Source organism: Cephus cinctus, unplaced genomic scaffold (genome assembly GCF_000341935.2).
Source record: "Cephus cinctus unplaced genomic scaffold, Ccin1 Ccin1_scaffold0564, whole genome shotgun sequence".
NCBI classification, from domain to species: Eukaryota; Metazoa; Arthropoda; class Insecta; order Hymenoptera; family Cephidae; genus Cephus; species Cephus cinctus.
The window spans coordinates 1,066,406-1,087,479 of NW_014333216.1; the positions used below are offsets into that span (position 1 = coordinate 1,066,406).

Below are 21,074 nucleotides of genomic sequence, written 5' to 3' on the forward strand. Positions count from 1 at the left end.
CCCCGCCCACCACCGCCCCTTGCGCGCACCAGCACCTCTCCCTTTATCTCTCAGCTGGCAACCACCCTTCCTGTCTACCTATAGCACATACCCACCCTCCACCCTTTCCTCTCACTTCACCCTCTTAACCTTTCTCGTACTCAACGGCATGAACCTAACCTCTGAACCGACCCGGACCGGTAGAGAGGCCGCCGCACCAGTGCTACTCCTTGGCCAGGCGCTTCGGGGGAAGGAAGAAGAAGGCTTATTCAATTTTACGTAAGCTCTGCCCTACGTATCGTCAACGCTTACAGTAAATCAGCACTGCCAACATTCCCAGCGCTATCAACGCCATCGTTATCAAATCCCCCGAGCCCATTAGGTACGTCGCGATGGTCTCGCTTACATCGTGCATACTCGTGCTTAAATACTGGGCTACTCGAGTTCACTTTGTTTTATGCGCTTCTTCCTTTACTTTTATTTCAGGCTTCAGTCCTCGTTAGAGCCGGTGCCAATAAGCAGGGATTATACTAAACACTTTTTTCCGACAATAGTGTAATTAGCACAGTGAGCATAGTTGATGTGGAGGGGTAAGGTTAGGGGCGCCTGGAGATAGGCAAATTTATGTACAAGATACACTGCCGCCCGAGGAAATGGAGTTTGCCTATCTGCAGGCGCGTTTCCCTTGTAGTCTACTGTTTCGTAATGGAAAAAGGCTTTTACTTCGTTCCAGCTGAAAATTGTACACTGGTTGGTAATCCTGTGACTTTCGGATTCTGTTTGCTTTGAGCGCGGTACCCGTGAGTATTTGTATTAAACGGTGGATCGATAATAGTTACAGATTGATTGTTTGAATGTGGTTACGTTGGATTCGGGTTTTTTTTTTCAATTTGAAACGCATTTGACTTTAGAAAGATCTTTGTTATTTGGATTGGAAACTATTTTTATCTGATGTCATAATTTTGCGAGTCTCTGCTCTCTCTCTCTCTCTCTCTCTCTCTCTCTCTCTCTCCCCCTCCCCCTCCCTCTCTGTCTCTCAGGGAATGACTTGTCGCTTCTCAAGAACTATTCCAGGATTTTCAGCGGTTCGTGGCTCATGCACTGAAGAACCAATAAGAAAATTCCACGCGTTAACGGGACATTTACGATGGCGATACTTTAGCGCTTAAGCGTTGACGATTTATCATTAACTTTTATTCCCTATTTATTTTTTTTTAATTTTTCTTCTCCTTGCCTCGTCGGTTAATCTACACTCTGCGATGACGATCGTGGCAAATTAGTCGTTAATTAGAAAGCTGATGCCATCGGGGGCGTCATAAACGTTGAATAGCCATCATTGTACAACATGCACATGGGCCTTATGGAGTACGGACTGAAGTAAAATAGCACGTGCCACTGGTTATAGGACCAGGGCCGTACTAGATTCTGGTCCAGGAGCGTATCGTAATAGAAACTTTTCTATGTTCCAGGTACACGAAGACAGTAGTGGATTCCAGCCTGGGAGCACAAAAGTACAATCCAGAGTTCAAACTGACAGCTATCGGCACAGCGGACACATCCGCCTACAGCAATCCGAACATCAGTGAATTGATTGACCAGCTCAGACACATTACCCAGGTCGAGTACAGCATCCGAGATCCTTGATCAACTAGAAGTATCAGTAAATAAATTCATTATAAATCTGTGATCATCGTCCGTACAGGTGGTCCAGTCTCATCTGACGTACCCGTCATCAGCGATTGGACTTTTGGCTGACGAGGCTGCGGATGGTTCCGGAAGCGGATGGAGACCAGAGATGGAGGATGACGATGATGGTAGAAATGGTGGTGGCATTCATAATAGACATGACGATGAAGACGACGATGGCAATTACTCGGGATCCGGTATGGGATCCACGACTATCGGTACGATACACCTGTGGATTGGTATTATCCAAATAGGCATAATCAGCGATTCCCATAATGCAGTGGTAGAATTATGTAACGCCAGGATCGATTTTGTTAAGCTGGTCGTGCGTTAAGCCCCAGGAGTTAGGTGTGACCCTAGGACTCTGTTTTACCTACTTGATTATACGCCTATGTAAGTAGTCTGGCTGTGTGTACATACGCGTACACGCACACGGAACCCTCTCAATTAATCAATTTCATCGGTTTAATTGCCTCGCGGCTTCTACCGCGTCTCCACCGACTGCTACTGAAGTAGCAGACCGAATATTCCTGGTACTGGGTACACACGAATACTCTCAGTCTACGTATATAATAGCTCTGTGACTCTCGTGGGCCCTTTTGGGACTCACTTCCTGCGGTAGGAGCTTTACGAATTTAAAATGGGAGAAGGAAAATCCTCGTTACGTCTCGATGCATACCAGTGGACCCAGAGTTATACGATTAATTCATTCGATGGGTCAATAACGCTGCTCTTACACTTATTGTGCTCTGACACTATTTATTAAATTGTGAATTCAGTGGTGGAATATTTTAGAAAATTGCCAATTCTAAAGTAAAATATTCTTTTTAAACTTTTATCCTTCTCTCTGGCACGGTAAGCCAAGTAATTGGATTGGGTATTTTGGAATTTATCGTTCCACGCCAATGCTTCCTTTGCATAGGACCTCTCTCAGACTGTTCTCTTGGTTCCTGCCGATTGGAGTATACACGCGATTTTCATGTTTTTCTCTTCTGTTCTGTCGACTTTGCCGATAAGGAAGAGAATTAAATAAAGTAACAAAGCGACCCGAACGAAGAGAAAGTATTTTAGGTATCAAGTATCCCGGAACGATCCTGGTGTATGGGCGCGCGTAATGGCTTGGTGGCTGTTCGAATAATCGTTTCCCTTTATGCCATTGAAATATACAAATTTATTAATATGGAATTCCGCGTTTTTACAGATCCTGTGGTCAAGGGAAACGAGAATATTGACGGCAATCTCGCTACTGGAATCTCGTCGCGATCCTTCTTGACTTTACTACTCCTTTTCTGCACAATCTACGTCCCGTTGGCGGCCTAATTTCATACTGACGAGTCCTAACCGAGAGGAAGAGGATTGAAACGAAGAGAGAAAAGGATGCTGAAGGATTTTTCCTCCCGACCGGAATGACGTTCTGAGCATGCGTGAGCGAGAGGGAAAGAGTGATATTGGGATTGAAAGAGAGAGAGAGAGAGAGAGAGAGATCCGGACAATTGTAATGCATTTCTATCTAGCGAATCTAGTGATCCTGGAGGAGATAATCATGAAATCCTCTTTGCTTGGACGATTGAATTTTCTCGACTGACGCAGGAGGCACGAGAGAGCATGACGAAAAGGCATAAGAAAATTAACAGAACGTTATAAGCGATAACTCCCTGTCACAGTCACTCGGTGTTCGCCTTAATTATACAAGGTGTCACGTCAGTCCAGGATAATACATCATTCCACTATTGCCATATCTCGAGGGTGACCGGACAACCGTGAAGTCACGTTCTACCGCGTTAATACGTAGATATGAGCTGGATGATATCGAACGACGAGAGAGGTACAGGATACCGTGTGACAGAGAGTGAGAGAGAAAGTATGCTTTTTCACCGTGACGAAAATATTTCGAAAAAATTTCTCAACTCTTTGATTTCTTGAACATTAGCTTTCCTCGTTCATTTCTATACAATGCGTTTAAGTGCATACATGTGCACGCTATGGCACATTTAACGCAAGCGCGTGTCACAAATGCGGCCTCACGGTCGCACGTGTCTTGTAAGATAAATAGAAGTTAGCAAAGCGAATAGTTTGCGAGGGCGAAGTCGTGAGAGAGAGAGAGAGAAATAAAGAGAGAGATGTATTGAAATGTGCAAGCAGAGAAAAAACATGGCAGCAAGACAAGAATATATATAGCGTATAACGAGAGTGGTATAAAATTCCTTGGAAACTGTGCGTTAATATCTGCCAAGACTTGGGACTGCCAATCCGAAGAGAGTGAGTTAGTGGAGGGATGGATGAATGAATTAGTGAATGAGAATGAGAAGAAGGGGGAGTCAGGTGTTTGGATAAGAAATTTCAAGTGGAGATATTAAAAGCTGATGCTTTTATACGCTGGTAAATTTTTCATGCACGGTTTTCTGCCCTTTGCAAAGTGCGCGCGCGACGTGATGAAAATCGAGAGCGAACTCCAAGAATAGGCGGGATCTAATAATATCGCTATAAATATGCGTATAAGCGGAGCCGTCAATAAGAGCGCGTCGAAACGCTTCCTCGTTACTTGGTCGAGCCTCTTTTTTTTTCGTACATTTGACCTTTATTCGTCATTTTTTCTTTATAACTATCTTTCTCTTTTTCTTTGTCTCCTTCTCCGTACTCTCGCTTCTTCTTGGTCACGTCTCTTACGTTAGAAGTGTTTTGGTGCCTTTTTCAATGTCCTAGAGTCACTACACACTTCCTTACAGTCAAGAAGTTTTGAGGCCTCAATCGATGCAAATCTATAGCTGTACCAAGTGTTACGCTCTCTCCTTGTGAACTCAGGGGCTCCTCGTTACTTTATTCTTTTTTTTACTTCTATTGCCGTATCCCTCCGTCGCTCTCTCTTTCATTTTTTTTGCCAGCAAACTCGTCCGCCCTTAATTCTCACGAGTCGTTCATTGAATCCAATTGTGTCCGCGAGGGCGGAGTGAAAAGAGGACGTGGTACGGGACAGAGGCTGTGGGAAGAGAGGGTCGCAAGAGAATCTAGAGAGAGAGAGAGAGAACTTGTGTGTGCATGAAAAGGATAGGAAACAGATGGTGAGTGAGAGGAAACGACGAGGTTAAGAATCTTCTTGAATTCAGCGTAGGTTGAACTGTACCGTGCTTCTAATTGGAAAGGCTGAAGTTTCGACCGCGCTTCTAGAGTTTGATTGGCGACCCGAATTCTTTTTGTCCTCTGAATTCCGAACAAATTTAGGCTGTTTGCTCGGACGCGCCGCTTCCACGTCACTTTTGCGGAACGCGTTATTTTTCCTCGGCGGGAGAAAAAGTGAGAGGGACGGAGAAAGGGGAAAAAAAATAATCCTTAAAAGCTTGTGTGAGAAAGAGGCGTGGGAAATTTTCATGGTGAAGTTTTTTATGTAAAAAAAAAATTACATGCAAATACCCATAGACGTCGACGGGGTTTCAGGATTACAGGGAGATAATGGACGGGGAGAAATGAAACCGTAGAAAATAAGAAAAAGAGGGACGAGAAAACAGTTAACGCAGAGTGCCAGTGACTAAGATACGAGTGACAGAGAGAGAGAGAGAGAGAGAGAGAGAGAGAGAGAGGGAGAGTGATTTAATTAGTAGTAGAGTGACGATTCAATAGAAATAACGAATGGATGCTCAAGGTGGGAGTGCTTGTAAATAGAAGGGATGCCTGTTGTATTTATATTATTATTTTATTATATTGTATCGATCTAACTAAATTGATCTATTGAAAAGATTCTTGTATTAAGGATGAGTTTACATATAAGTTAACATTGACTATTAAACATGCGTATGTACATTATATATATACAAAAAGTTATATATATACATATTATGAACAATTATATATATATTAGAGAGGAGGGCGTTACCATCTATAATATTCATCGTACGAGATCAGTTCCAAATCGAGGGGCCTGCTTTTGTACCGTGAGCCATAAAAAGTGGCACCTCAATTGAAGAAACTAAAATCGAACGACGATATGTCACAGCCAGAGCATAAGGGCAACATATTGACAAGTGGCAAAGATCCTTTGGTGATTAGAAAAATTTATATTAAAAGAAAAAAAGAAATATATATATATATATCGTTACAATCTACATGGTAAATGCTTCCTCAGCGATTGCCAGCTACTTTCATCTGTTTGGATGACAGAAGAAGAGAGAGATAAAGAAGGAAAAAGATAAGAGTAGATATTTCTTCGCCACTCTCATTTTCTCGTACATGTTCTCGGTGTCGTCTGGGTCAAGAAAAAAAGATATTGAGAAAATTGGCGGGATATCTTATATTAATTTCTTTCCTTTATTTCCGCACTTTCTTTGTCCTCGGCTCGTCCGACTCGGCCACTATTCAATTTATTGTATATAATCGTGTTAAGTCTCGTTTCTATAATAATATACATAAGTTATTAGTCAGATATATAGATCTATACTATCGACATTATATTATCCCTGTTGGAATCTGTAATTTAATAAGGTTTTCCTCGACCTGGCCTAGAGAGAACCCAGTTCAAACCAAACGCCATATTCACTATCGACAAGACTACCGGATTCTCGAGATTATTGCCTTTTTTACGAATTAATATGCTCGCTCGCGGGATGCAGAACGGAAAAGAAATTTAAATAGTAGCAACCGCTGTAACTGCACCGCCAATAACACGCCTGTAACCCACAGCGACTATACAGGAACTCTAACCGTACAGCAAACACGAGAGCCTTCTCTATTAAAGACTGCCCTCCTGCCTGAAACGATACAATCAAAGAATACGAGGACTTATTTAAGTGATCGCGTGCATCGTTTAATACATTTGCCTGGTGCGCGATATAAAACACAGCAATAAGTGTTCCCAAGTGTCGTTACGTGTTACAAAGAGAGTGTGGTTGGCGACCGTGTGAAATACTTGAAAAACCAGGAACGTCGTTGTACATTTGTGGGGTTATGTACGATCCGCTGGGGTCAGTATTGTTTAATATCTTTATCCTTGACTTTTTATCCGAATCTGTAGTCTTCTTTCGGTTTCCTATGTCTTTGTCGAATTCTCTTGTATACTGAACTTACCAATTTGTATTTTCGTATTTGTCTTTTTCCATCGCGCAATGATGCTTCTCTCGTGTCCCAGAGTGACTTTCCATATGTTACCCACTTTATGATAAAGTAAATTGGAAAGGTAATCTTGAAAATTTTGTATTACTATATCGCAATATATACTGTATGTCCGTCGTTATCAGTACACACAATCTCTCTCTCTCTTTCGTTTACGCTATCATGTTTAGTCCTTAGTTCGTAAATCGCAACGACTCGTTAGTTAAATGTAGAATTAGTATGTAAAGCCTATCAGATTTGGCAGACGTCTGTGATTATCTATCTACAAAGGTGAAGAATAGGTGTGCAAAGAAAAATTAAATGTGGCAGAAAATCGAAGGAAAAAAGAAAAAAATAATAAGTCAGCAAATAACGACCTACAGTAACGATACAGTAGTGTAACGGATATTTCCTTTCGAATTAATTGTTGAAATTCCTTTAGCCGTTCGAATAACCCGCACTGTCTGCGTCCACGCCGATAACGCGCGAATCTCCATACGTTCTTGCGTCAGTTAATGATAATGAAAATAAAGCGAGGAACACTAGGAGAACGGAAAAAGTAGTCAATGCTCGTGCGAGAAATTTATTATGGGAGCGTTTTACTCGACGTGGGAGGTGCCAGCGGGAATTAACGTGTTTCACTTGGCGAGTGTAAATATAACATATATATGTATGTACAGCTTTTCCTAAGCGTCCTTTCGTACTTTGGCAAAATGAGGCAAGAGCGAGAGACGTTATAAAAAGAAGAGTATAATAAAGGAAAATAGAAAAGTAAAAATATAACGAAACATTAGCGGCCTAGCTACACGCACTCTACGCACAAAAGCGCTACGTTGATTGAACAAATTTTTCTCGTGTGGCAGTGGCAGACCTCATCCTCTTGGCAGGATACACCTCGTCGGGCCTTGAACCAAGTCGAGTATCGCCCTCCGTTGAGATATACCGCGAGTCAATGTATTTTGCACGGTAGTTTGAAAATATCATTATAACAATAATATAAATAATAACGAATGTTTAAGCGCGGAATAGGATTATCGTTGAATTCTGACGATCTTTCTGAAAATTCGAAAAGTTTCATTGAACTCCATGGACCAGGATTATTCCTGCGGGAGGTACACTGTACAGAGCGGAAATTATAATGTATGCGAAGACGATTACTACTAATAGTATATATAAATATATATATATACATACATATATATACGAAGAGACGAGAAAGGTTTAGAGAGGAATGTAAGCAATTGATTATATTACTATAAATGTTAAGAGAATTTAAGGGAATTATTAATTATTGTCAGTTGAGTCGGAGTGTGCGAGGATTCATATGACGTTTGTAAAGAGAGGATAATTATGATGATTGTAAAGAGAGACAGAAGTGAAGAGAAGAACAGAAAATGTTTGCTGCGCGAATGGTGAATAAAATAATCTGCGATAACACAAAACTCCCCATTTGTTAGTTTCTTTTTACAATGTTTGTATAGTACTTAGATCGCATTTACAAGTATTAGGATATCTTATAGTTCCCATCCGTTAGCTAGAATTTATTTATTTATACAGAGAGACTTGCGTGAGTCTGGCTCCATCTGGCACACCGCCATTTTTACTGCTTATTATAAATATGTACATTAAGCTGTGACGCATTTCTAGCACCATCGCCAGATAGTCACTCTTACACTGAACGTGTAAAAAGCACCGGTAAGAATTGAATTTAGGCTAAAAAAGTCTCCAGGAGCTTTATCAAGTTTTCTATTCCCTCCAGGTAGTTTGTGTCGACGATGTCACTCTCCGCTGGAAACACATGGGTAAAGTCTATCATACTGATGCGTACCCAGTTCTGCTTCTCCTCCGGCGTAGTGCTTAATTCGTCCAGCAGAGTCGCATACTCCTCCTTTATCTTTATGATATCCTTATCAAAATTATTACACAAGGAGTGCGTACGGCAGAGCTTTCCGATGACCATGTTCAGACCTTTTCCACCGGTACTAGTACGGTCTAGATTTTCGTACTGTGTACGGTCCGGATCGTGATGACGTAAAGTTAATGGCGGAGTACCAGGCCTCGGGCTGCCTGGTTTCTGTTTATCTGAGCTTGACGTAGATCTTAAACTTCCGCTTCTCTTCAAGCTCTGCGAGCGCTTCAATGCGTTCTCCCGGTTCTTCCTTACCAGGGCCGGTGACAATGGTGGTGTCGTTGCTGGCGAGAGGTTTTTAGCCTTGGTGACGAACAATGGTCCATTTTTAGTTAGCTGACCCGAGAATCCAGTGTCGCAGGAAGATGAGCAAAAGGAACTCGTTCTTAGAATACTTGGGGACTTCAAATAAGTGTCGAAATTCATTGGTCCAATACCACTGGGTGACATACGACCCTCATTGGATAATGTCTTCATGCGAATAGTGTGTCGCAACCTCTTGGCGTCGTATGCTAGTAGAACGGAACTTGAATAGAAGCGTAGTTGTTTTTGAGAACGAAAGAAGCTCAGGATCTTCCAGAGGTGTGAGAGAAATTGTAATACTAGATCGCGGCAGGGTGGATTTCCTGGTGTACCGTTGAGGAAAATCTCCATAGCTGGAAATAAAGATATGGTATAAGTTACGCAATCGATATTTAGTTTTGAGGTTATACCTTATATATGTAAAACTTTTACCATCCACAACGGATTCTTTGTTCAGCTTCTTCCCAAAATCCTTTCCGTACTTCTTCACGTAACTGGAAGACAGTCTGTAAATCTGAAATCCTGGTATACAGAAGCCATAGGCTTTTTTAGACTCTACATATTTTCTCTCCTCTGCTGCTTTCTTCTCAGGACCTGCCAACGGATCCCACGTGCGTTTACCAATCTTGACGTCCATCACGCAAGGTTCGGTCATGCCGGCTGTGATGTCTTTGAGCTTAAGGAATTTAACTCCTATAAACGATAAACATATTAAATAAAATTTGCTTATTTCTATATAATAAAAAAAAATCACAAAAGACTAAGTCCAATGGATATTCTCACGTCTGTTAAATATTTCCAGCTCAATAGTGCCATGATATGACGGCGTATACTGTCGAAGTTCAGCCATTAAGGGATCCCTGGAATCCTGCAGCCTCTCATAAAACGCAATCTCCCTTTCTCCCAGTAAGGGCTGCTCCACTGGTTTAAGGACACAGCCATCCCCAGCCCGCAACATTCCTGAACGATAAGGCAGTAACATTATGAAATAAATCAGGTAGAAAATTTTATACCTATCTTAGAATATCCTTACCCACAGTATCCTTCTTGTCACCAAATGCATGTCCGCCCACTTGTGAATCCAAGGGCGCAATTCCATCCGGATATTTATGTTCAATACGTGCCGCAGCTAGATCCAATTTCAACTTGGATGGTTTACCACGTCTACGTAGTCTCTCTCCAGGTTGCAATTGTGGTAGCGTCGCCATAACGGTAACACCGATATCACTCAGTATAAAGTCGCTTCTACCAAATGAACAGAGAAATATTATCACTTTGAGGAGAAAAAAAACAAAAAATTAATTACGTAAAGCTTTCATAAGAAAAAAAGAAGAAATCCTTTTGATCTTTATAATACTTAGAACAAAGTCTCTTTTCAATCACTATACTTGGTTATGTTTATCTGATCTAATATCATCAATCAGTAGTCAGTATGCACTTTAAGCTATGAATTTATATCTGTCTGACTCTATCGGATGACTACAAAGAGGTTTCTTAGAATGAACTGTACGCCTTAAACGGCACGTTTCACTGCGTTTAACCTCGACTAAGAAGATGATAGGCTGGGTCTTATTTCTCATACATATTCATTTCATTAGCGCAATCATTGAAAAGCCTGTTTGTCTTGGCCATGAGGAGAATATGACACACGTGGAGAATTGCGTCTACGTTATTGTGAATCTATGACCTGCCTATGAATACTAGATGCATAATAGTCATGGGGTAATTGGTACACAGGTACTCAAAATAAATACAATTTGGAAACGATAACGTAAGATTAAGACATTTTATCTGCAGAAATATCTCATTCATTGATCGATCGTATCGAGTCTGATGGGGATTTCCGTTTTGATAAGAAACTCAATTAAATTAGAGGCGCTATTTTGTTGCAGAAATCTTCCAGGGGAAACTAATACCATTAGATGAAGTAAATTACAGGAGGAGAATCTACTGGAGGATTTTATTGGTACATTGGATCTCTAACAATTCTAGCGACAGTATATATATCGTTAAAAATTAACAAGCAGGTACGGTAGCGTTATTTGTTTATATTGTATATTTACCAGATCTATTAGTCGTCACTTATCCTGTCTCACTTTTCAATTATTTTTTCCAGGCATCTTACAACGTTGTAGCGCGACAGTCCTGGATAGTCTGGATTATTTAACTGTTACTCAGCGTTGAGTGAGTATAACTTTAATCTGTGACAATTTATATGGCGCAAAGCTGTGTTCTTTCGGGCGAATGCGAGGTATGACATTGCCAGCAGGAAACAGCCCGGCAAAGTTTTTTTTGCAAAAAAAATTGTGGGAGCTCGTTAAGTCGTTTTAGCACCAGATAAGGTGACGTGAGAAGAGTCGTTATCAGAGTTGATTTATTGTTGTGGATAAAGGCTGGCAATTATGATGCAATTAAGAGATTCATCAAGATATGTAAGCAGAGGATGAGGATGTAGGGAGATCTGTATTTTCCGCATGACTCGTGAACACTTCGAACTACGTATTACGTGTGACAAATATTTTTTATTTACTTAACGATAGTACAATTAATAATTCTACAGACAAGAGCCTATTTGTAACGTTATATTACGATATTGAATTCATTGTTTGTCTATGCGGTCCACTTTAAACATCTTGTGTCCAGATGGGTGCCTAAACATTTTGTAGAACAGTATCGAGCACCGCAGGGAATACAGGTGTAGTTACTGGGGAAACCACAAACCGCACAGAAATGTCTATCGGGAAATCGTGAAGCCGGTGCCTGCGCGGATGCGTAGTTGGGTGGCGTTCGATTAAAATTTAATTCCTCCTCGACCAGTTGAGCAAAAGTTTTGCGGAATCTTTGCTTGTAATATTCGGCTGATTTTGTCTTCTTCTTCCTGCCCGCGCCTCTGCTGTCCAAAGACTCTTGGAACTTGGGCACCTTTTTGCTCATCACTGAAACGGAGCATTTTGACAATGACTTTGGCTAAACAGTTATGCGTCTCTGTTTTTTTTTTAATGTTCGGGTAAATACCTAGATCCGCGTGTGGATCATCGTGGAAGTTATCCTGCTCCAATGCCTCCAAAGCCTTCCTCTGTCTGCGCTTCCGTGCCGCCTCATCCAGCACTCGTTTCTGGTAGGCATCCTTTATACGACCTGATTCTCGTGCAGCCATTTTGTTTTTTAATTAACTTCTGTTGATGATGTTAGTTGCCCTTTTCAGCAAGTGGAAATGATATTTGGTCCATAAGATCGGCGACTTTTGCTTGTAATGTTTCTAAGATATCTGCTGAGATAAATAGAAATCTCTCGTCCAAATCCTGAATGATGAATTTTCTTCCCAGTGCGAATGTGTCGTCCAGATGCAAGAGGAACTGTTTCATAGCCGCGTCACTGTCAAAATCCCCATAAACTTAAACACTGTAGCCATTTGCTTATTTATAATTAGACAAACATAACAAAAGGCAGCATGTCCAAACGCAAGGGGGTCTCTGCCGATGAGAAACGAGTACGAATGCTTCAATTGTTTTATGAGAAGAAAGAGTTCTTTACGCTGAAAGAACTGGAAAAGATTGCACCTAAGGAGAAGGGTATTGTAGTACAGTCTGTGAAGGAAATTCTTCAAGCTTTGGTAGATGATGGATTGGTACGATCTGATAAAATTGGTACTTCGATATATTATTGGACATTCCCAGGGTAAGCAGAATGAAATAAATGTAACTTTTTTATAATCGTGTTTGTTAGGATTATTTAAAATGTATATTATGATTACAGTGAAAACATCACTGCGATAGAGCACAGAGTAGCTGAAGGAAATAAGAAAATAGTAGAATTAGAATTTAAGCTAGCCAAGCTTAAGGAAGAGTATAACAATGAACAGGTATTAATTATATTCAACAATGTCTCTAAGATTCTTATGCACAAAAAACTTATAGACAGATAAAGAGGATACTGCAGAAAGGCAAGAACTATTGAATGAAATTGCTATACTACAAGAAAAAGAGAATGAGCTCAAAAAACAAATAAGTAAATTCAGTGATGCAGATCCAGAAGTCATTGCTCAAATAAATGACAAAGCTCAGGTAATAAACCATAGGCCATAAAACTAGTTACAATCTATTCAATGAGTTCCAATGTTTCTAGTTATACAAGGATGCAGCGAATACATGGACAGACAACATATTTGCGCTTCAAAGCTGGTGCAAACGAAAATTCGACATTGCCGAAGAGACTTTGAATAAGCAATTTAACATTCCAGAAGATCTAGATTATAAGGATTAGCCATAAGAACACATTTTCAAAAGAAAATGAAACATCAAGTACACTTTTCTATTGTTTCTTAACTTTTAATACATACCACTCGACTAAGATTCCTTTCATAACATTTACCATAGCGTTTCTTTAATCTATTGTAATAAATACTCTAATCACAGTTACATTAACAACAACCAGCTCCCAAACAAGTACTGCACAAACTACGTTTGAAAATGATCTGGATTTCTAGAAACGTTTTAGAAACTTCTAGCCTTGTACCACAAACCAAGTGGGTGAACGGGAGGAAAAAAAACTTGTCCAATTCTCAGGGATTTAATTTCCTTACATGTAAACCATGCTTGAAATCACGAGAATGGAATAGACATTGCGCGCTATCTGGTGCGATATTTTGATAACATAACAAGAAATACTACGTCAGTCTGGATTGAAATATCTAGAATTGAGTCACAGGAAACGCTAGCATCACACATCGATCCAAGCATCTATTCGCATCCAGACTACGTGCAGTCTACGTTCCGGAAGCTATTTCTTCGTGCATTCGCGATAAACAGGTAATTTGTGATTCTAAACTGTTCTACCACTTTATTAACTCATTCATCAATTAAATTAAATTAACTAGTTATATGAGTTAAAAGTTGACTTAACTAGTTGAAAATCTATAGCTTTGAAATGTCTGATTCTAGCATGTCTCGTATTAAAGAAATATCAGAAACCACGTGCCTTCCGCTGTATGGGAAAAGTCTGATGAAATACCAATTAACTTTTCAAAGCTTTTTAAACTAATTTATTCGACTAAGATTTAGGTTTATCCTATTGCTATTATGTAACATGGGCTGGCCGTGAGCCAGTGTCCCACTGTCTTACTTGTTAGAGCCTGTCGTCGTAGTTTCCCAGAGAAATAACTCTAAAGCGGTTACTGGTACTGTATTCATAATGTGGTTGCAATTTCTTATAATTACTTCTACCTACTTTTCAAATTATCAATTTACCCAGCAACGGGCTCAATTATCTTCAATGTGTTAAGATTGATCGATCTTACGATAAAGTGAATTGAATTCCAATGAAAGACGACGTCGATTTTTCTGTTAATCCCGCGCCTGCTCAATAATGCTTACGCAAGCGCGTGCTTTGCAGTGCATTGCTGCATGATGAGATTAGGAATATTCTTTGTTAATACTTTAGAGTCGCTCAGATCTATGCAAGTCGTCTGTTTGACCTTTGAATGATGAATGAAGTCATAGTCATTGTTAAATGTTACACTAAAAAAGGGTATTCTCTTCTGCCGTATGTGCATTTAAGAGTGGAATATTATGTGTCTTCCATGGCTACCTTTCAGGGGCACTGGCTATTTTTAAAAAGAACTTTATTGGCACCAGCTCTTATCCCATGACGTGGATGCTCACGAGATGCGTGTTCACGCACTGATATAATATATATTGTGCAACTTGTCATGCATGTCCTTCAATGAACTATCAAGTACAGATTTGAGTACTGATCTTAAATTTTCTTTCGTTCATGTGTTTTAGAACATACTATCAAAATGGGAGTACCTGCTGGTGATGCTGAGAAGGGAAAGAAGGTATATAAGATAAAGAGATTGTTCAGAGCCTATAAATTCTTGCGAAGGATGACGTAATCAGATTTTTATTGATAATTTTCTCTGTCAAGGTCTTTGTACAGAGATGTGCTCAGTGCCATACTGTAGAAGCTGGTGGCAAACACAAAGTTGGACCAAATCTACATGGACTCGTCGGCAGGAAAACAGGACAAGCAGCAGGATATGCTTACACCGATGCCAACAAGGCTAAGGGTGATTATAAATTTCAGATTTTTGCTTCGAATAAAGTAAAGCATAAATTTATCTGACGTCTTTTGCCATAGGTATCACTTGGAACAAGGACACGCTGTTCGAATACCTGGAGAACCCAAAGAAGTACATTCCGGGCACAAAGATGGTGTTCGCTGGATTGAAGAAACCCCAAGAGCGTGCCGATCTGATCGCTTACCTGGAACAAGCGACCAAGTAAATTTCGTACCGTCAATTATTATTATACGGTACCAAATGTCAGGCGCTCATGACGGGTTACGAAGTAACAATTAGTGCAATTATCATCGACTGTTACTTCCTGGAGAACCCGTATCATAAACTCACTCCCAACTCTTCTGGTACTCGTAAGCGTTCGCGCAACAGCTAGTAAAGAATTGTTATTGTTAATAAGTAGGTAAACAAATTATTGTATCTATGTACATTAACGGGGACTGGGATCACTCCAGTGCCAGTCCTTACGGTTCGAAGAAATTCGTATGCCGGGTGCTGGACGCCACGGTTTCCAGACACCGTACAATTATTTATTCTCATTGTACCGATCATGCTGCATTATCGGCCATTATTAGTATCTATATCTAAATACAAATTTGACAACTGACAGTAACATAAATAACCGATTAATATTTAGATATCCCACACTCAGACCCCGTTACCGTCCATAATCTTCTATCCCACATTATCTGTTCCCATTATGCTCGGTTACTTTCTTCGATTATAATTGTAGCTCAAATCCATACACGCTATTCCCATTCCATGGAACTTTGATAAGAATTCAGCCACGGGAAGGATGCGGTTTTTACTGGCAGGAAATGGACTACGCTTGCAGATCAACTGGTACCTTGGTAGACGATCATTCTGCTTCTTCAGAGGGTTGGTCGCGACATTTCGTGGCGGCAGCGTTCGACAAACTACTGGCGATAATATCCTCTTGTGTTTTCATTTCGCAACTGAATTATAGTCGTTGCTCAGTAGATAGGTTCTTATCGTCATTTCGTGTGTACAACGCATTGCTCAGTGAACGCGAGTGGGATTGCATAGTTTGATTCTCTGTGGGACTGTATTATTATAAACGTGAGAAATGAGCAGTTCGAATGACTCTCTTTTAGAAACGGTAGAGCCGAACAACGATAGTGGTTCGATGACGCTGAAAATCCGAACACCGCTGAGACTGCGGCTAGTGCGAGTCTTCAGTTCAGGATCCCTGAAAAGTCCCAACAGCTCCGGAGCCCCGAGTAGATGTAACTCTGTGAACGGCAGCCCAGAACGTTCCAGTCCACGCGAAAGAACCTGCTCGACGAAGTCCCGATATTCCTGGCAACCACCATCCCGCAGCAGCGACTCCTCTCCAAGATCCCCAGCAGCCGTTTCGGCGTCCTCGAGAACCACTCCGTGGAGTTCTACCTTAAACTCGCCAAAGAGTCCTTTGACTCCTACAACTCCTGGACGTGACACCACCAATTGGTTCGTCGATTTGAGGTAAGCTGTAATCATTTATAATTTATCCTTTCGTCAACCGTATACTAGGATTATGTCATCGCGTGCCATCACGTGGTGCATTAACGGTGATGGGCGCACCTAAGTCTGTCATCAGTTGGCCAGGGTGTTACCAGTACCCACATATTTATACCAGTATATACCAGCCGACAGTGGAATACCAGAGTCTTCAAAGGCCCAAAAATCCTGAAGAGTCCTCATACTTCTGGAAAAATGCATCTGAACTCCGAACCGAAGAAGCAAGCACGTCCCTTCAAGGGTGAAGATCATCGTTACACAAGAGGAATGTAGTCTAAATGAGAAAGGATATCCTAGAAAATGTACAGGCAAGCTATTGTCGAATCCTAGCTGCTTATAACAGTTCTAGCAGGGGAACGTGGGTCGATGAAGCATCGGTGAGCGTCGGCGCTGCGAAGTGCAGAGATGGGAAACTCCTCCCTCCACGTATATTATATTCCCCACTATCAGTTCCAGCCGTGAACTCCTCTCTACGTATGTATCGTATCTACCTACATAAGCGAGCTTGTCCTCTCCACCGCGTGCGTGCGTCACTGTATTCTCGCACATGCGTCCAACCGAGCAGCACACGAAAGCACATCAAGGAACATCGTGCTCACCGCGGGATACAACGCGCAGCGCTTCGAACCAGTGCGACACGGTTTTCGTCAGGTCCAATAACGCGACCTTTTCTGTACATATAGCAGTTTATTCGCTGAAACCAATAAAGCGAGGTAAGTCTCGCGTTCACGCGCGCTTCCCTACATACATTTTATTCGTGCGTTCTCAAATTTTTTTTTAATTGACTAACCAACACACTGCGGATAACGGCGATAAACCAGCTACAGAGATAAGATTGTACACCCTTTTTACTTTAGGGCGTAGAAATAAAATTAACTTGACCCGATAAAAAGAAAATAGAAAAATGATCAATCGTTAATTTTTATCGTTAATATTAATACCGTATAACAAGGATACGAGTATACTGTATTCGAAGAATAGACGTCGATGACGTGGAAAGTTTACGAAGAGAATTTTGTAATCCAGTGAAAGCGAAGTTCTCGTTTCTTTCTCTTTCCGTCTGAGCGCGTGTAAACATTGAGAAACTGTATACATCGAGACTCACCTTTAATTTCGTTACGCTGCAATCCGCAACAACGTTAAATCGATCGACGTCGTCGCGACGCGGGCTTTCCTGACGCCACTAGTTGTAGGGACGACCTCGGTTCCGTGCAGGATTTAGGGCACGGTGTTTTCCACTGTTACATACGTACATCTGTGCATATGCTCTATATGTATATGTACATGTAAAGAGTATATCTAGCATCCTGCATCATGAGGCAAAAAGTAGGTCTAGGGAATCAGCTGACTGGCCTCATAGGCGCGTGCGCTCCGTTTTCTCGTTTGAAACACCCACTCTCCGTTGCAGACTAACAATAAAGACCCACTCGCTAACACTCTACTTGAAGTGACGTTAGCGCATCGAAAATTTAATTCTATTATGGTGCAACCATTATTTTCTGCTTCACCTGAATATCAAGGGCCCTTTTATACACGTGGATAGGTTCGACATAGGCGTCGCTGTGTGCACGGGACATGTGGCTGCTTAATAACAATGATAATAGTCCGTGACATAGTACAGTGGCACAACAACTTGGCTTTACCACAATCCATAGGACGGTGAATTAGTATCACCAGTGCAGGAATACAGTAGTCGCAAACATAGTAATAGCAAAAGTATATAGTATTCGCGTGACCAGATTCTCGCGTAAGCGACCTTTATAACGATGCGTAATGATCTAACGACTGAGCTGGATAGCGCTTAGGTGGATAAACACAGTCAAGGACATTTGGAGCATTTACGTATAAAGCCATGGCCCCTGGTCGATCTTAACAATGTAGCGAGTGCCACTTCGTGAAGTCGACGTAGGAACTTGGATTAGATGTGCAAACTCATAATGGATCCCTGTTGATATTTTAGAATGAAATACTCGCCGCAGCAACAGCAGCAGCAGCAAAAGGAGAGGAAGTCCGAGAGTGACGTCGGGTCCGTCGAGGTGACCCCGTCTCATGCTATTCGGGAATCTACCAAGTCCGAGACTAGCACCACTTCCGGTGGTTCGTCTTCCCGAGTCGTTGAGTCAGCCGGACTTTTTGCCTGGATGAGGGTCTTTCGGCTAGCCTCGATACTACATCAGACTGGGTGCTAGTCGAATTGCTATACGCCGGACGCCATTTTAAAGCCTGATATATATATTATATATATGCACACTTATGTACCATGCACGTTCACCTGAAACACGTTGAAGATTGTGGAAATGGAGTATATCCTGGTGCGAATATGCTGAAAGCATAGTGAGGAAGAGGATGACGAAGACGAAGAATCGAATTATAAGGATGCAAATGAATTAAGCATATATGAATCTACGTGCTGACGTATATATTTATATGTGTGTGTATATATATATAGATATATCCTGGGCGTCGTCTTCTTGTAGGATGCCCTACATAGACTAGTTAGTGCGTGCCGAATTACGCAATTAACGGCTATGATATATGTACATCTCGTATAGGTTATGTTCCAAGGCGCAGCGTGTCTCCCCAATTGTAGGTCGGTGCGATTCTAGAGAAGAAATAACGGAATGTGCGATAAGTGATAAGGATTAATATTGAGAGGGTGCTGAAAAGCTTAACTATACGCACTCACTGCACGCAGAGGCACAAGAAGTTATCTGTACCTATGGTGGAGGAATTTTGGATTCTGGTTGATATAAACGCGTAATTGCTAATACGTTAGCAGTTACGGTTTTGTTGACGTTGAATTTTGTGAACATATCTCAAGACGGCCAATGATTGGTTAAGGAGAAGGGTTAAAGAAAATTTAAAGAAAGGATATATGCATGGAGCTCTCTGGTGTGTCACTCGTTCGGTATTGTAAAACTGGTATTTATGGTAAACTGTATCTAGGATTTTAATTAAGCCGTTATCCATAGTCTACGTGGTACATCGGAATTACAGTTTACCAGGAATCCGTTGCCTCGTTGACAACTGTACAAATTCGACGGCGATCCAAGAACGACGCCTGTCCACGATCACCAAATTGTATCGCTGGGTATCAAAGAATTGAGAATGAGCAACAGAGTATCACCGACCGCGCATCACCTCCCGGAGGAAGCGTATCTTCAGCTCTAGCAATGTTATCTCGTTGATCGTTACATCGGTATATTTTATGAATACGCAAATCGAGTAATAAACCCGTTTGCTTTATCAGGTGACTAATGCGATTCTTAAATATCCCGCAGGAATTCCATGTCCTGTGCCTTGTATCCTGAGAATTGATTCAAAAACTTGGTATTTACCAGTAAGAACGCCGTGAGATCTGTTTTACCCGCTGTAGTAATTATTCAATTAGTGCAGGCCTGAAATCGCAGATGGCGCTGCGGTGTAGTTCCAAATTATTACAGTAGTAGAGAAGAGAAGATATCTGACGTTTCCCAATGGCTCACTATGTCGTGGACACTCCTAGCCCTCCTGAACTCCTGACAGATAGGTATAATAAGCCCGAGAGGCGCGCTTACCGCTGGTAAAAGCACGTGCGCGGACCTGGATCGCCCGGGCGATGCGGCACGCTCGCAGGGCGCGCAGGAGCAGTCGGGATAGTGCACGCAGGACACGAGGATCATCTTCCTCCGCGATATCCTGAGAATAAAGTTTACCGAGCAGATACGAGGTGGATACCAACGAGACTGAGGACACGCGCTCAGCGCGTTCGAGCGGTTCGGAAATGCGTCGACCGCTGATCCGTCACCTCTCCGAGGGAGGTGCAGCTAACAGGTCAAAGGTCCCCGTAGTAGTTGGCTACGGGAACAGCCGTGACTATCATCATCATCTTTCGAGCTGCGACCTCCTGAAGGTGCCCACGATTAACGTGGGTGGTATCCTGGCACCATCCTCACCTACGGAGACACCAATCTCACTCAGCACTACGTTCCACAGGTAGCTCGAGACAATCTACATATCTATCTAGATATCGTGCTATGTATCTTATTGTTATCTATAGTACCTCACGAGTTGAATATAGCTATAGTACCAGTTCGTTATCTATAGTCATCTATGCTGGGAGGCAAACTGGCAGGCAGGTCGATCCAGCGAGTATGTATTGCGTACCATCCCGAGCCTTCCTGGAGTGAGTGATCCTGGCGTATGGTTGCCCCGTAACGGTTTAATGATCGCTGTCCATTGGAGGGATAGATAGATATAGACGCTGGAAGGGCTGGAAGTCTGTCTCTGTGGGTTAGGTTATATATATCAAAGACCTATCTATAGTCTATGAAATACATATATCTATTATCTATAGCCCAGAGAGGCAGTGCGGAGTAGGTTAGGTCACTGAGGGTGAAAGAGAGGACATCCTCATTCCGGCGTGGATATCGGCCGAGCGGAGATGATCGTTGAGTAACAAATTAGTTCTACCAGGAGGTGTGCGAAGGTTGCGTAATTCGTATTCCGCCGACGAGAGTAGAGAAAAGAACCAGTATAGGG

General features: G+C 41.8%; 6 protein-coding genes across 16 annotated transcripts in view; 4 read left to right on the forward strand and 2 right to left on the reverse strand.

Annotated features, from left to right (window-relative positions):
• LOC107268449 (division abnormally delayed protein) overlaps positions 1-4,977 on the forward strand; it is a 24,868-nt gene extending 19,891 nt beyond the window's left edge. For all 3 annotated transcript variants that reach the window (XM_015741236.2, XM_025085735.1, XM_025085734.1), the window contains 3 exons: positions 1,449-1,596; positions 1,682-1,883; positions 2,867-4,977. In XM_015741236.2, the coding sequence (XP_015596722.1) occupies positions 1,449-1,596; positions 1,682-1,883; positions 2,867-2,985 (469 nt within the window). In that variant the 3' untranslated portion in view covers positions 2,986-4,977. The remainder of the gene's footprint in view (positions 1-1,448; positions 1,597-1,681; positions 1,884-2,866) is intronic.
• A 3,199-nt stretch (positions 4,978-8,176) lies between these two features.
• On the reverse strand, positions 8,177-13,459 carry LOC107268450 (inositol polyphosphate multikinase). Of its 5 annotated transcripts, none has more exons than XM_025085737.1 (5): positions 13,296-13,431; positions 9,990-10,201; positions 9,740-9,916; positions 9,389-9,649; positions 8,177-9,309 (listed from the first exon to the last, which is right to left on the reverse strand). In XM_025085737.1, the coding sequence occupies exons 2-5, from the start codon at positions 10,162-10,164 to the stop codon at positions 8,453-8,455; spliced, it is 1,470 nt and encodes a 489-aa protein (XP_024941505.1). In that variant the 5' UTR covers positions 10,165-10,201; positions 13,296-13,431; the 3' UTR covers positions 8,177-8,452. The 5 variants fall into 5 exon arrangements, 4 of the variants coding, with proteins under 4 accessions (XP_024941505.1, XP_015596724.1, XP_015596723.1 ...); XM_015741238.2 differs by lacking the exon at positions 13,296-13,431 and adding an exon at positions 11,020-11,156; XM_015741237.2 differs by lacking the exon at positions 13,296-13,431 and adding an exon at positions 10,345-10,481.
• Positions 10,913-13,268, forward strand: LOC107268451 (meiotic nuclear division protein 1 homolog). Its single transcript, XM_015741239.2, has 6 exons — positions 10,913-10,983; positions 11,073-11,140; positions 12,387-12,634; positions 12,713-12,818; positions 12,874-13,020; positions 13,082-13,268. The coding sequence occupies exons 3-6, from the start codon at positions 12,408-12,410 to the stop codon at positions 13,217-13,219; spliced, it is 618 nt and encodes a 205-aa protein (XP_015596725.1). The 5' UTR covers positions 10,913-10,983; positions 11,073-11,140; positions 12,387-12,407; the 3' UTR covers positions 13,220-13,268.
• LOC107268454 (zinc finger HIT domain-containing protein 1) lies at positions 11,459-12,252 on the reverse strand. The gene is made up of 2 exons (XM_015741243.1): positions 11,972-12,252; positions 11,459-11,892 (listed from the first exon to the last, which is right to left on the reverse strand). The coding sequence occupies exons 1-2, from the start codon at positions 12,111-12,113 to the stop codon at positions 11,567-11,569; spliced, it is 468 nt and encodes a 155-aa protein (XP_015596729.1). The 5' UTR covers positions 12,114-12,252; the 3' UTR covers positions 11,459-11,566.
• Positions 13,298-15,651, forward strand: LOC107268455 (cytochrome c-2). 2 transcript variants are annotated; one of them, XM_015741245.1, is made up of 4 exons: positions 13,298-13,764; positions 14,740-14,792; positions 14,882-15,023; positions 15,095-15,651. In XM_015741245.1, the coding sequence occupies exons 2-4, from the start codon at positions 14,754-14,756 to the stop codon at positions 15,238-15,240; spliced, it is 327 nt and encodes a 108-aa protein (XP_015596731.1). In that variant the 5' UTR covers positions 13,298-13,764; positions 14,740-14,753; the 3' UTR covers positions 15,241-15,651. The 2 variants fall into 2 exon arrangements, with proteins under 2 accessions (XP_015596731.1, XP_024941514.1); XM_025085746.1 differs by lacking the exon at positions 13,298-13,764 and adding an exon at positions 14,114-14,132.
• A 50-nt stretch (positions 15,652-15,701) lies between these two features.
• The window catches only part of LOC107268447 (rap1 GTPase-activating protein 1), a 40,289-nt gene continuing 34,916 nt past the window's right edge, over positions 15,702-21,074 (forward strand). For 2 of the 4 annotated variants that reach the window (XM_015741226.2, XM_015741227.2), the window contains exon 1: positions 15,793-16,517. In XM_015741226.2, the coding sequence (XP_015596712.1) occupies positions 16,120-16,517 (398 nt within the window). In that variant the 5' untranslated portion in view covers positions 15,793-16,119. Of the gene's footprint in view, positions 16,518-18,749; positions 20,529-21,074 lie in introns of those variants that run through there. The other 2 variants (XM_025085729.1, XM_015741228.1) reach the window with 2 other exon arrangements.